General features: G+C 39.7%; 1 protein-coding gene across 11 annotated transcripts in view; it reads left to right on the top strand.

The window, feature by feature from the left end:
* Positions 1 to 14996, top strand: part of SCEL (sciellin) — a 119107-nt gene that overhangs the window by 34377 nt on the left and 69734 nt on the right. For 10 of the 11 annotated variants that reach the window (XM_066380721.1, XM_066380725.1, XM_066380730.1 and 7 more), the window contains exons 6-9: positions 2641 to 2709; positions 3640 to 3678; positions 4768 to 4848; positions 9364 to 9429. In XM_066380721.1, coding sequence (XP_066236818.1) covers positions 2641 to 2709; positions 3640 to 3678; positions 4768 to 4848; positions 9364 to 9429 — 255 coding nt within the window. The remainder of the gene's footprint in view (positions 1 to 2640; positions 2710 to 3639; positions 3679 to 4767; positions 4849 to 9363; positions 9430 to 14996) is intronic. The other variant, XM_066380726.1, reaches the window with a different exon arrangement.

Raw genomic sequence — 14996 nt, 5'->3', positions numbered from 1 at the left:
AATTAATTTTAGGAGGAAGATGATCAAATATATCTGGTGTGTGTGTATGTGCATCTCAATAATTATGCATTTATTTTAAATGAAGATGCGAAAAGTACTGAGTTTATATTAGAAGAGTTACTTTAAAATATGCATATGTAGGTAAAATATGAGCTTTTCTAAAAAAAAAAAACAAAAAACAAAACATAAATAAATAACAGTGTATGTAGCCTTTTATGTGGCCCAAATCCAGGCAGTGGTTTAATGACTTATTTGAAAGACCTAGGTTAGGGCGACCTCTAGTGTTTGGTGTGGAAGTGTGTGATTCACCACTCCCTACCCCAGGCCCTGCTTTTCAAAAAATAACATCCCTGATAACATTGGGTATTTCCTGTCTCCCAGACTTATTCCTATTAAACAACTTATTTAATATCACAAGTTGGCAAAAATTTAATTTCCAAGAGAAGCACAAAGTTAATCTCTGTGATAAGACCTTAACATATAAATTGGAATGATGGTGTAGAGTTCTCTCCATAATTATTCATAGACTGGAAGACATAGTGGAAGTGAAGAATAATAACTGAAGGGAAGATATGAGTGTTAAAACAATCACACTACAGAATCAGGTGTATGGTGACATGGGACCCTACTAGAAAGAGTTTGGAGATAGACTACTTCCTAGTTGCATGGCCAAGAAGAAGTCACCCACCTTCTCTGAGACTCCGTTTCTTCACCTATATAATGAAAATAATTACATCTATATTGTAGGAATGTTCTGAAGAGTAAAGAAAAATGTATAAAATGAGAAATAAAGAGTAATTGGTAGCTATTTTTGTTATTACATGCTGTATTGCCTACATAAATTTACACCACTGGTAGTCAACCTGGTCCCTACCGCCCACTAGTGGGCGTTCCAGCTTTCATGGTGGGCGGTAGCGGAGCAACCAAAGTATAAATAAAAAGATAAATTTAACTATAGTAAGTTGTTTTATAAAGATTTATTCTGCCAAACTTAGCGAAAATTTGACATAAAGTACTTGGTAAGTAATTATTATTATTATATGCTTTAATTTGCTGTAACTCTGCTTTATAAATTTTATAAAGTAAATTTACTTCCCTACTTTATAAATCACCATTACTGTGGAACCAGTGGGCGGTTAGAAAATTTTACTTCTAACAGAGATACAAAAGTGGGCGGTAGGTATAAAAAGGTTGACTACCCCTGATTTACAGTATAAAATTTGATAAAATTTATTTAATTTTATCCACAAAACTCATCTTTATTTAAACCTTGAGAATGTTTGGTATTAAGGTTCTGTCTGTTTTAAACTGATTGTTGCTTTCAGTTTTCCAGAGTAGGAATTTCCCAAAGTTATTTTTATTTTATATGAATAAGGTCTCACAAATAGCTTTAAAGTCTGAGCAGAATTTCCAAGGAACATTTAAGATTTAAACAGTTGATGGTAAAGTGAAAGTTTAAAGAAAGTTATAGTAGACCCATAGTGTTGGATCAACAAAAGAGTTTTGCTTTGTCTTCCTGAGCCTAATTTTGCTAATCCTAGCTTTGTGCAAGCCTGCAGAAATGCTCCAGAAGATGGCCCCGCATCCTAGGCAGAACCTGGTGTGAGGGAAAAAGGGATGAAACAGGGGTTACAATGATGAGATCCAACCATAGGCATGGAGACTACAGGATTTCTTTTCTTTCTTTCCTTATTTTTTTTTTTAAGTGAGAGGAGGGGAGGCAGAGAGATGGACTCCCACATGCATCCCGACCGGGATCCACCAGGCAAGCCCCTTACCCAGAGATGCTCTGCCCATCTGGGGCTGTTGCTCTGTTGCATGGCAATCGAGCTATTTTTTAGTACCTAAGAAGGGAGGCCAGGGAGCCATCCTCAGCGCCCAGGGCCAATGTGCTTGAACCAATCAAGCCTTGGCTATAGGAAGAAAAGAGAAACAGAAAGGGAGAGAGAGAGAGAGAGAGAGAGAGAGAGAGAGAGAGAGAGAAGGGGAGGTGGAGGGGTGGAGAAGCAGATGATCACTTCTCCTGTGTGCCCTGACCAGAAATCAAACCTGGGACATCCACACACCAGGCTGATACTCTACCACTGAGCCAACTGGCCAGGGCAACTACAGAATTTCTAATTTGTCTTTCCTTACCCAAGGGACAGGCAAACACACCTTCAATCACATGGTCCCAACTTAATTGCAAAGAAGATTGAGAAAATAGTCTTTCTGTGTGCTCAGAGGAAAATAAAATGAGTTTGGCAAACATATGGCATTCTCTTACCACAAAACATTTAAAAAATAATTAAGTCCTCCCTTGATGTATTCTACCAACATAAGAAGTACTATCATTGGCTATATGTATTATTAAAAAATAATGACTATAAAATAGTTAATGAGTTAAATGTTCCATGAGCCAGAAAGGCTAATTGAAAAGCATAAACTTTTAAAAATTCCAAACTCTATCAAATAGCTTCTAAATAGATTTGCCACAAGTAGCTTTTATATTGTAAAATTTTCTAAAATGTAACATCTGAAAAACATTTATTTTTTACTAGAGAAATGTTATATTATGAAGTTATTCTAGCATAAAAGGAGCCTAAAAGGATTTTAATAATGTAATGTTCATCCAGATTTTTGTCTTGTTTCTTTATAAAGGATCTCAGACAGACACGATGCTGCTAAAACATATAAGGCCAATACCTCGGATAACCAACTAACCAATCGGTACCAGTATTTACTAACTTGGGGAAAGAAGCATTCAAGTCAATATTTTTTAAGCATTACTTATTTACTTACAATTCTTCAACACTACTTAATATCTTTCTGTAAATTCTTATCTTCTCTATTTTTTAACACGAAGAAATCTGGAGTAAAAACCTTTACTCCTGTACATAGTGAGAGAAAATACAATCTTGTTGCCTGGCTTAAAAATCAAAAGAGCTTGTTGCTTCAGGCCATCATTCCTACCACATTCATGTTTCTGTTTCAGTTATCCTGATGGAAAGATGTGAAATGCATGTAAATGTCAGTTTTCATTCTTTTTTTTTTTTTTTTTTTTTTGGTATTTTTCTGAAGTTGGAAACGGGGAGGCAGTCAGACAGACTCCCGCATGCACCTGACCGGGATTCACCCGGCACGCCCACCAGGGTGCGATGCTCTGCCCATCTGGGGCGTCGCTCTGTTGCAACCAGAGCCATTCTAGTGCCTGAGGCAGAGGCCACAGAGCCATCCCCAGCGCCTGGGCCATCTTTGCTCCAATGGAGCCTCGGCTGCGGGAGGGGAAGAGAGAGACAGAGAGGAAGGAGAGGGGGAGGGGTGGAGAAGCAGATGGGCGCTTCTCCTGTGTGCCCTGGCCAGGATTAGAACCCGGGACTCCCGCACACTGGTTTTTCATTCTTGCTAAACAAAATTACTGGAAACATACTGAATTTTCTGAAAGAAAAATTTTTTTTGCAACCTAGATCAAGACATAAGAAGATCATAAAATCATGTTACCAAATTTATTCAAATACTGGTGCTTTTCCTTTTCTTTCTCTCAGATAATGTCTAACCTTTAATAATCATAATTCTAAATTTATGGACAATTTAAAATAAATGCAAATATTAATTCTTTATTGCTACTCAAACCTTTGTCTTCTTTTTTTTTCTTACCAGACACATGTCCACATTTAGATCACCAGAAGCAACAAAAATGTATGTACTTAACCGAAGTTACATTTTCAGAATGAAATGTATTTTTTTTGTATATGTTCAAGAGAAACCAGGGTGTTCTGCCCTCAGGCCAAAGTTTAATGGTAATATAGCCACGCCCTACTGCTTAGGCAGAGCGAAATAGTAGAAAGACGGAAGAGGTTTGCAAAGCTTTAGATGTTTACTATGTAGACTGTAACAGAAAAGATATGTGTGCTGACCTCTACTCTAGCCAAACATCAAAGCTTAACTCTTCTATTTTTTTCTAAATCTAAAATTTTAGTTTTTTCCCCCCACAGAACCTTTTTATTTTTTCTTACTCCTGTGCAATCAGCTCATTCTCCCTCGACATTTCATATGTTGCCCCAGACACCCATCATATATTTACAACTCAATTGAGTCATGAAATCATAGGTTTATTAACAATCTATTTAGATGACATACATTTTCCCTGGAATGCACTACTGGCAGTTATAAACTTCCCCAACCAGGTAGATTGTTGAAAACTTGATTACTTTTTAAATTTGTATTTACCTATAAAGCAATTTTCACATTGAACCAAACTTCTCCTTAGTTGAAACAGGTCTGGGTCACTTCCATGTTTTTTTTTCTTGAGACTTTGTATATATTAATAAATAGTAAAGATTTAAAATGGTGTGCTTTTAAAATATTTTCTTAAACTAATGCTTTTAATGCAACATAATTTTTAGTCACAATACAATTATAGAATTAAATGACAAATATACATAAAATATGCACATATATATATCATATATTCATATATAGATATGAATCCATAGCACACCTGAATTGATCGGTCTGGATTTCAGACACACACAATTGGATGTCATATAATGAATGATCTCTTCATTCATTTCCTTTGGTTTTAGTTACTTAGATGAGATCCTGTCAATTTATAAAGTGAGCAAACCAAGGAAGAACTTTTTTGTTGTTTGTTCTTCTATCTTCAAGTGAAATGTTTTGCGGTAGATGGAGAGCTGGTGGGAGTGTTAGATTAAAAGACCTTTCAAGGTGGGATAGAATGAAGAAGTTTCAGGATTGTGAATATTTGTTGTTCTTGTGATTCAACAGGCAACCAGGAAGTTTTCTGGGTACAAATACCAGCAGCACCCCTACTTCCACCTCTGCTACAACTCCTGTGAAGAAAAAGAGGTACGGTGGGCTCGTTGTGTCAGCCTCTTGCCAGCATCTGTCAAGGTTTCTTCTTTATTAACTGCCGAACCACATCGCCTACCAAAGCCCCAGGTGGCTGCAGAAGTCGCCCTGCCTTCCTCGTGGCCTCTCCTCTCCCTCCTAGGGATCCAACTCCTAGTGACTTCTGTTCTCAGTCTATCCCCCCCCCCCCAATCTCCTTTTCAAATAGGCAATCTTTTCTCTGGTCCCCTTAATGTCTTGAATAACTAGGTAATGTTTTTGATGATAGAGCCCAGCTATTCAGGTATTCATTGTAATAGAGTCCTGCTATATAGCGAATGTCTTACCCTGAAATAATGACCTGTGTGGCCCTAGGTCGGAGACTCGTTATCTCGTATCTCGAGACAGTGATCTGTGCTTGTGTGATAAAGGCCTCCTCCTCTACCTTCTCCTCCCACATTCCGTCCCTGCTGAGTTTCGTTCATCTATAAGCACAGAGAGGTAGCTAGACCTGTGGTGGCAGAATATTCTTCATAGGACTGAATGTGATGGTGAAAGAGATTTTTGCCTGTTGAAGAGAACACGGTGCTAGTCAATCATGATGTTCCTGGAAAACAAGCATTTGTGAACCTCAGTGCTTTTAACAATTTATTACTTGCATTGCCTGCACCTGGGATTGCGCCTGGTGGAGGGTAGGTGCTCAGTGTTTGTTGATGGAGTAGCTGACCTCCACGTGCTGCCCTAGTCCTCCCTGAGAGAAACGGCTGATTCTGATTATCCTGCAGTTGGAATTCTTTGTGCATCTGCAGAGTCTCAGGAAATGTGATCATCTTTCTCTTGGACCCAAATTTCACATTGTCCCACCCCTCTGTTTGTTAGAAACAGATTTGTAAGGTAGGAGGGGAAATTTAATGTCGGTAAATTCAGTCTTGTACCCAGTGCAAGACTCTTTCCTCTGACAGCGCAGGCATAATTCAAGCCAGCGGAGGCAGCAGCCACGCTCACTTCTGTGGTACGGCTGTGACCAGCTCCCGGGGGTGGCATCTACTACTTACACTGAGGCAGTCTGCTCTGATTCACTCCCGTCTCATTGCAGTTCAGTCTTATGGTGCTCCAGGGAATATACTGCTTCAAGAGTTTTCTTTTGTTTTAAGTACTTCCTTTTTAATGACACAAGAAATACTTAGAGAACAGTTTTTCTCTTGGGGGTGGGACTTTGCTTCCAGACCAATGTATATACTTTGCAAAGGCCCTGGCTTGACAGATACAAGGAAGGAGGGGGGGATCCACCAGTTCTGAGATTTCTGGAGGTTCAGCTTCCAGTGCTGGCTGCACACCTGGCCCGCGTTCGCTGCGTCCTTCTCATGACATGCTACACACTTTTCAAGTTCCCACGTGCTACTGAGTGGGGACAAAACGTGGCCTGAGTTCAGGTGGCTAAGGACAAGTGGAGTTGATTTAACCATGAATTCCTTCTCTAAAAGACAGGCCTGCTCTTTTTTCCACGGTAAAGACCAGATATTCTTGATCCCCCCCCCCCCCCCACACTCTAAACAAGTACTCGTGCTACAATATTAAAAGCCATCTTTCGTCCACAGTGGGAAATCAAGTATTTTATTCAGTTGCTTTTGCTGCCTAAGTCAGAAACCTTGAAAATATGGAATACATTTCTACTGTGCAGCATGTCTTCTTATCAGACAGTTGGCTTCATTTTCTCTTGATAATGATGGTATTTAAAATGCTCCTGACTAGTGGATACTAAAAGAAAAGTCTCACTGTTCTAAATCTCTCTCTCTCTTTTAACATTTTTCTCTCTTGCATTTTTCTTTTTTAAATTTTAACCCCATGATACACACACACACACACACACACACACACACACACACACACACCTCCTTAAGGGAATTTTAAACAGTAATGGACAGAACTTTGAAAGAAGGAAGATGTCTAATGGTTGTCTCTTGCAGACCCTTCAGTGACCCTGACTGAATACTGACAGCCTCCAATAGGCATGTGTGGTACTGGAGCCTCCACTGGGACTTTTTCATACCTTCAACTTGTTTTTGCAGCAGAATTTGTTTATTTGTTATAGTTGACATGCAGTAGTATATTAGTTGTGGGTGTACAGAATAGTGGTTTGACATTGATATACCTTGTAAAGTGATCACCATGATAAGTTTAGTACCCTCTGACACCATACACAATTAGAACAGTATTATTTACTATATTCCCCATGCTGCACTTTACCACCCTGTGATTAATGTTACAACTGGCAGTTTGACTTTCTTAATCCCCTCCACCCTTTTTGCTCATATTCCCCACCTCCCTCCCACCTGACAGCCATCAGTTTTTCTCTGTATCTAGATTTTGTTTTTGTGTGGTTTTGCTTGTTTGTCTATTTTGTTTTTTTAGATTCCACTTATGAGTGAAATCATTCGGTACTTGCCTCTCTCTGTCTTATTTATCTCAGCATTATACCCTCCAGGTCCACCTATTTTGTTGCAAATGGCAAAATTTCATTCTTTATATGGCCGAGTAATATTCCATTGTATATATGTACAAGTTCTTTATCCATTCATCTATTGCTGGACTCCTAGCTTGCTTTCATATGTTATAAATAATGTTGTAAATTCACTATGATAAATAATGATGCAGTGAATATAGGGGTATATATATCTTTTTGAATTTTCTTCAAGTAAATACCCAAAAGTGGGATTGCTGGGTCATATGGTAGTTATATTCTTAGTTTTTTGAGGAATCTTCTATAATGGCTGCACCATTTTACATTTCCACCAAAGTGCACAGGGGAGCATCTTGGGCGAGGCTCTGCTGTGGGCAGAGGCCAGCTTCCATTGGTGTGGGTCTTGGGCTGCTTGGTAGGAGCCGTGGTGCAAGCTGAGGACAGACGCCGCTTGTACAGAGCCAGAGGGTTTGGAAGAGACTGCAGAGTGAGCAGAGGCCAGCTTCCATTGGTGTGGGTCTTGGGCTGCTTGGTAGGAGCCGTGGTGCAAGCTGAGGACAGACACCACTTGTGCAGAGCCAGAGGGTTTGGAAGAGACTGCAGTGTGAGCAGAGGCCAGCTGCAGCTTGTGTAGAGGGTCTGACGTCTCTAGAAGAGGCTCTGGTTGGGTGAGCCAGTTGGGCAGGGACAGGTCACAGGGAATTATTGGGACTGGGGAAACGATATTAATAGCCAGGTTAATGGAGAGGGACAGATCTTGCATCTACCTGTGCAGGGACAGCTAGGAAGGAGGAGAGTTCAACAGAAGAACAATGGAGCCTGCCAATACTTCTGTCCCTTGAGAGAGTTCCCACCAATTCCTGCCCTCGCTCTAAAGTGAGTCCATTTCATTCTTCCCCCGCATGATGCAGGTGATTCTCGAGCTCCTGCCTCTGTGCTGGAGCTTGGAGCTAGAGAGTTTGTGTGCACCCCTTAAGGCCAGTGTCTCAGTCTCCCACAGACCTTTTTCTCTCTCAGATCGAATCTTTGTTTTCTGGCACAGGTGCCCCAAGCGGAAGAGCCTGGTGTGGGGCTCATACCCACCTTTCCCCCACCGGGGAACTTTGATGCCAAAATCTCCCTCCCATTATTGATTGGGGGTGTGGCCCTGCTGGACCTTGTCTCTGTGCCTCTTACCTCTCCTGACATGGCTTCTTTATATATCCTTAGTTACAGGAATGCTGGTCAGCCCGTCTTCAGGTGTTTCTCAGTGATGATCGTTCTATGAGTTAGTTGTAATTTTGATGTGTTTGTGGGAGGAGTTCACCTACTCTGCCATCTTGTCTCTGCCTCGTATGTCAGGAATTTAAAGCCAAATCTTCTGTCTTCCAATCCAAGCCTTTTCTTCTCTAGGCTATGTCAGTCTTTTCTGAACAGCTTCATTTGTGCTTCCTATCTCAGTCTTTTTGACTGAGCCCTTAGAAATCTCTACCAACTAAAATTATCCCCTAGTAATAAACGTAAAAAAGTAAAAACATCTTTCTAGTTGGATATGTATATATTTGTATATAAACATATATACACACACACATATATATTGATATATACAATTGAGGTTAGTTTCGCTGTAGTGTTCATTTATGTTTTCAATATTCTTGTCAGTTTTCATCATATTTTTTAAAGCCATATTTTGAATAGAGCCTAAGATTGTTATTATTTTTATTACAAACTATTTCAGATATGCAGAAAATAGAGAGAAAAGAATTTTTATGATAAATACTCATGGACCTACTATCTAGATTTTTAAATGTTATTCTTTTCCATATTTCCTTCATCCTATTTTTAAAGAAATGTCCACACTTATTTAGCAGTAAAGAAAGTGGGAAAGGGTTTACCTAGGGGAGCAGGTAGCCTGGCATATAGGACAGCTGCTTTCTACTGTGTTGATGAAATAGCTTTTATTTCTGAGGCCTTGTATAAAAGTCATTTCGTGGCCTTTTTTAGTCTAATTATTTTCAGCTTTTCCTGAAGACAGGTGGGTGGGATCAGGCTTTTCGAGCACCATGCTGATAACCGATGTCATTTCTTACTAGACAGTCCTGGTTTCCACCGCCCCCTCCAGGATATGGCGTCACTCCAAGCACAGGAGCAAGCAGAAGGTAAGGGAGAGGTGGCAGGTGTAATTGCTATGTAATTGGATGGGAGAATGTGTCAGATATTGACAATGTATAATTGTGGATGCTTTGAAATAAACTGAAGACAATTGTGTGAACTCTGGGGGTGAGATCAGGGTGTAAGTACCCCTGGTAGGAAGGCTGACAGGCTGCAAGAAGTAAGTAGCTGTATTTGTTTGCTAAGGGCAGCTGTAACAAAGTACCACAGACTGGGTGGCTTAATGAATATTATCATCTCATAGATCCAGAGGATAGAAGTCCACGGTCAGAGTGTCAGCAGGGTTGGTTCTTTCTAAGGACTATGAGGGAGAAGCTGTTCCATGCTCTCCCCTGATGTCTGGTGGTTTCCTGGCAATCCTTGGCACTCCTAGTTTGTATAACCATCATCATCCTCATCTCTGCCTTCATTGTCATGTGGTGTTCTCCTTGCGTGCATGAAAGGCCACTACTCGTATCAGATATGGGAGCCATTCCGCTCCAGTATGACCTACTCCTAAGTTAACGAATTACATCTGCAATGAGCCTCTTTCTAAATAAGGTCACATTCTAAGACACTGTGCATTAGGGCTTCAACATATGAGTTTTGGGGGGGACACAGTTTTACCCATAGGAGGAACAGAGTAGAAAATAGAGTCAAGCATCAGGTGGGGTTCCAACCTGGGCTCCTGACATACAGCAGCTTCATGTCTGGGCTGTGGTGAACCCAGATGACTGTATAGGGGCATATATGGCAAGTTCTCTGTAAACTATAAGCGATAGATGGGTGTTTTCTATTTTTGTTTCTTGAGAGCAATAATTAAACTAAAATGAGATGCCCTGTTGGGGACACCTTGTTCTACAATTTCTATATAGGAATGCCAGCAACAATTTAATAACTATTTAATGAATGATTATTTTGTGCCAGATACAGTTCCAGTCTCCAGGGATATACCAGTGAACAAACCAGGCAGTGCTCACTCTGGCCTTCAGAGAGCCAGGGATATACCAGTGAACAAACCAGGCAGTGCTCACTCTGGCCTTCAGAGACAGACACAGGTGTAGGACGCCCCTATAATCTATGTTACCACCAACAGATGAAGAAAAATAGGTCTCCTATTGGGTTTTGTTTTAGGATATCCAAAATTGTTTTCATGTCATCAACTGCTAGGATATCTTTACTAAGTATATATTTCCACGTTTCAATGGCACTAATATTCCCAATTCACAGTTAGAAAAGAGAGTTATTAAATGATGTGTTTGATTCATTTCTTAAAATTTTTATCTGCTGTGCAGGCTTTTAATGTCTCTTTTATTTCCAAATAATATAAATATTTAGAAATAAATGTCCTTCATTATAATTTAGGTTGGATCTGTAAGGACATAAACTTTAGTCTATGTATAGACACAAAAAGCTTAAGTTGCTTTTTTCACACCTGTTGCATCTATATGTGTGTGTGTGGTATATTATTTATATATATTATATTTATATATAAAGTTATTCAACATGTTAAACAATTGCAACTTGGAAGTGCATTCACCTTCTGTTAAATTGTTTTTTTCTTAATCCTGCTCATTAGTAGGTGACTTTCAATTATATGAACTGCCAAGTACAAATTCTATTTCTGGTTTAAACCTTTCCCCTCCGGCTATGTTTAGATATTTCTCTATGAGTGATACCTTTCATGGAACTACCTAATTGGGGAAAATTTTAACTAGGAGTTTTGCTAGTGCTGTTGTTTCCTGAAATTATAAGATCCATCTAATTTTGCCTTAATAGACACTATCTGGTACTTAAAAATATATATTACTATTTTCCAAAATAAGTTCTTATTTTTTTTTCTTCTATTCAATATTTCAGTATTAATGTAATTATCATTATAATAAGTAACAAGTCATGTGACTCTGCAGAAATTTGAAAGGATCATTCATGAGTTAACATCTCATGTTTTCAGTGCCCGTTGAGCCTGCGGATCTCTGCACTGAACTGACAGTTCTTGGCTACGTGCCCTTACAGTGAATGCATGGCTGATGTGATTTACATGGAAGATAAAATGAGTTACAATGCTCCTATTTTAGGTTCCTGGCTCAGATCCATAGCTCCAGAACTAAGGAAAAGAGAAGATTATTGGACTAGGCTGATCAATTTAGATAGCCATTCCTTTTATAGAGCCCAGATTATTAATATAATGGCTCAACTGAAAGGCTTCTCTGTGGGGATCAGAGCTAATGTCACGCCAAGCTTTCAGGGCAAGAAGAGAATAATAACAATATAGCAATGCCTTTGATTTCTAAAGTGCTTTTCTTTGGAAGAGCTCAAAGTACAGCTTCCGTTTCTCACCTTTAATGTCAGTGCATTCCCAGGGCTGAGAAATAGCCTTTTTAGTAAAAGCTGAAAAATAGAAGCAATTATTAAATGATAAAAGGAAGCAAAAGCTTCAAAAAAGATCTCTGTCTACAGGAGCCCAAAGAAAATAAAAGTAGGTCAAAAACAGATAAAAATATGATTTTTAATGCTCTCTAATAGCTCAACGCTAACCTTATTTTCTTTGCTCTGTCACTTATAGACTGGTCTCCTTCTCCCTTTATTCTCCCCTCCTATCTGACCACATAATCTTTCTTAGAGATGTCATTTTCCCCACATATACCTGTTTGTGCTGCACCTTTAAAAAGACTTCCCAGTAATTACAGGAGTGAGCATTTGTACTGAACTTTGTAACCCTTGACCTCTCTGTGGCCTTTGAAACCATGGACCAAGCTAGCCCTCCATTGTCCTTTTTTTGACTTGTGTGGCATTGTACAACCAAATTTAATTGTGTTTGGATTGAAATTTTCTGTTAGCATTGTGTTTGAATTAAAATCTACCACAGGCATAATTTTCTATATTGATTTTTAGAGAGGAGAGAGAGAGAAAGGTGGGGAAAGGAACGGGAGGCATCAACTCATAATAGTTGCTTCTCTTATGTGCCTTGACTGGGCAAGCCCAAGGTTTAGAACCAGAAACCTTAGCATTCCAAGTCACGCTTTATCCCCTGCACCACCACAGGTCAGGCCAAATGTAATTCTGTATATGCAATTAATATAAGCTGATGAATTCAACTAGAATTTAAGTGGTATTTAAATTTCTAAAATAAACATAAATTTAATTTTCTAAAATAAACATAAATTATAAACAAAGAAATAAGCAATTTTCTAAAACAAGTATTACTTTATATATGTTATACATTAGTTTTTCAGTGAAAAAATTAAGAACTGTGTGATCAATCAAAAGTTTGGAGTTAAGATTTGAATATCTTTGAAAGCCTGTTGCCCCTTTTTAACAAAAGAAGGTTAAAGAGAGTAGTTGTGCCTAACCAGGAGGTGGCGCAGTGGATAGAGCATCAGCCTGGAATACTGAGGACTCAGGTTCAAAACCCTGAGGTCACTGGCTTGAGTGCAGGGTCGCTGGTTTGAGTGTGAGGTCATAGACATGACCCATGGTTGCTGGCTTGAGCCCAAAGGTCGTTGGCTTGAAGCCCAAGGTTGCTGACTTGAACAAGGGCTCACTGGCTCAGCTGAAGCCCCTGGTCAAGGCACATATGAAAAAGCAATCAATGAGCAACTAAGATGCCACAACTAGGAGTTGATGCTTCTCATTTCTCTCCCTTCCTGTCTGTCTCTCCCTGTCTATCCCCCAACTTTTCTCGCAAAAAAAAAGAGAGAGAGAGAGAACTTGTAATTCATGTTAACAAGGCCTAGCAAGCAAAATTTGGAACTTAAATGAAACATCTTCCAGCTGATTTCTAAGGTAGGTAGCTCTTTGGTCCTTGGGACAGGAATGGTCTCTGACCTCCTTTCCTTCTCTTGCTGGGAAGGGAAATAGTCACCGTAGTATTCGAATACCAACCCATGTCAACAAAATTATTTTCTCTAAAATCTTCTATCAAAGGCCCTGAGAACCTATCATTTCTTTTCATTTTAATCAAGACTGAATCAAGAATTTGGTGGTTCTTTATTACATTCATCTGTCTCTCTTCCTACCTCTCAGATCTATCTCCTGCTTCACTAGTTTTCTCCCTTTTCCATATTCAAATCCTTTTCATCTGAAAATATAGTCTCCTAAAGATTGATAAGCTGATCTTACAAAACCAAAAACCAAAAAAACAAAACCGCACAATGTTCTCAGAAGCATTGACAATACTTTCCATCTCCACTTGCTGGCTGCTGCCACAGTGAGTTCATGGAAACAGCTCTGCCCAGATCACTAATGATCGTGCTGATAAATTCTGTTTGACATATCAGTCCCTACGACTCCTTGCCCTTTCACAAGGCACCCGTGGTGATTCATACCTTTATGAAATCTCTTTCATTGTCTTTTGAAAAATACCACCCCATACCCACTCTCCTGGATTTTCTTTTATTTCTCTAGCCATTCTCTCAGTTTTCTTTACTACCTCATCTTCCTCTGCCAAACCAGGAAATGTTGAGGTTCCTAAAGGCTCAAAATTTTTCATCTCTGCTGAGTCTGTGCCCTGCCCTCTGCAGTATCAGCCATGCCCAGGGCTTTGACGGCCACCTGCCACCTGTATGCTCTTGACCCCCTCATCTATATCCATCCCATACCTATCCTGAGTTACCTTTGGATAGCCAACTGCCTCCTTGATACCTTCACTTGAGTATCTGGAAAGTTCTGCAAACTCAACATGTTTAAAATGAAATTCATAGTTCTCCACACGAACCCAGTTCTCCATGTCAGTCAACACTATCCTTCAGCCAGTCAACACCACTGAAAACAGAAGTTATTTTTTACACTTTTCTATTCTTAACCAAAGATACTTAAGCTACCAGTAAAGCCTGTCAATTTACTTCCCGAATGCATCTTTAATCTATAAACCTCTTTTCATTTCTATTATCACATCTCTCCTATACCTAAGTATTCTCCCTTCATTCACCGTGACAGACACCCACTTCCCTAATCTCTTCTTTATACAGTTGCCAGAGTAATATTTATAAAAAAGATAATTGAAACATAACTCCTAAATAAAAATTATGACTTTTTATTATTCTTAGAATAAAGAGAGAAATCCTTAGCATTGATTGCCAGCCTAGGTCTTCATAACTCTGCTTTGCTCTCTCTCCCAGTTAATTAGACTGTACTGTACTCCAATCTTCCTTAGACTCTATTTTCTTTTTTTAGGAGAGAGGAGGGGAGATAGTGAGGCAGACCCCTGCATGTGCTCCAACCAGGATCCACCCAGCAACCCCGGCTTGGGCTGATGCTCGAGTACTGAGCTATTTTTAGCATCTGAGGCTGTTAAGCTCCAAGGGAGCTATCCTCAGAGCCTGGGGCCATGCTGGAATCTGTTGAGCCAGTGGCTGTGGGAGGGGAAGAGGAAGAGAAGGGGGAGATGGATGCAAAGAGAAGCAGATGGTTACTTCTTCTCTGTGCCCTGACTGGGAGTCGAACACGTATTGTCCATATGCTGGGCCAACACTGTATCCACTGAGCCACTGGCCAGGGCCTTTTGTAGACTCTTAACAAATAAGGTTTCTGTTGCCTGGAATGCTATCTTTTACCCCATAGGAAAACTTGATTT

Source organism: Saccopteryx leptura, chromosome 4 (genome assembly GCF_036850995.1).
Source record: "Saccopteryx leptura isolate mSacLep1 chromosome 4, mSacLep1_pri_phased_curated, whole genome shotgun sequence".
NCBI lineage: Eukaryota > Metazoa > Chordata > Mammalia > Chiroptera > Emballonuridae > Saccopteryx > Saccopteryx leptura.
The sequence above is the reverse complement of the archived record's forward strand: the minus strand, read 5'-3'. Positions and strand labels throughout refer to the sequence as shown.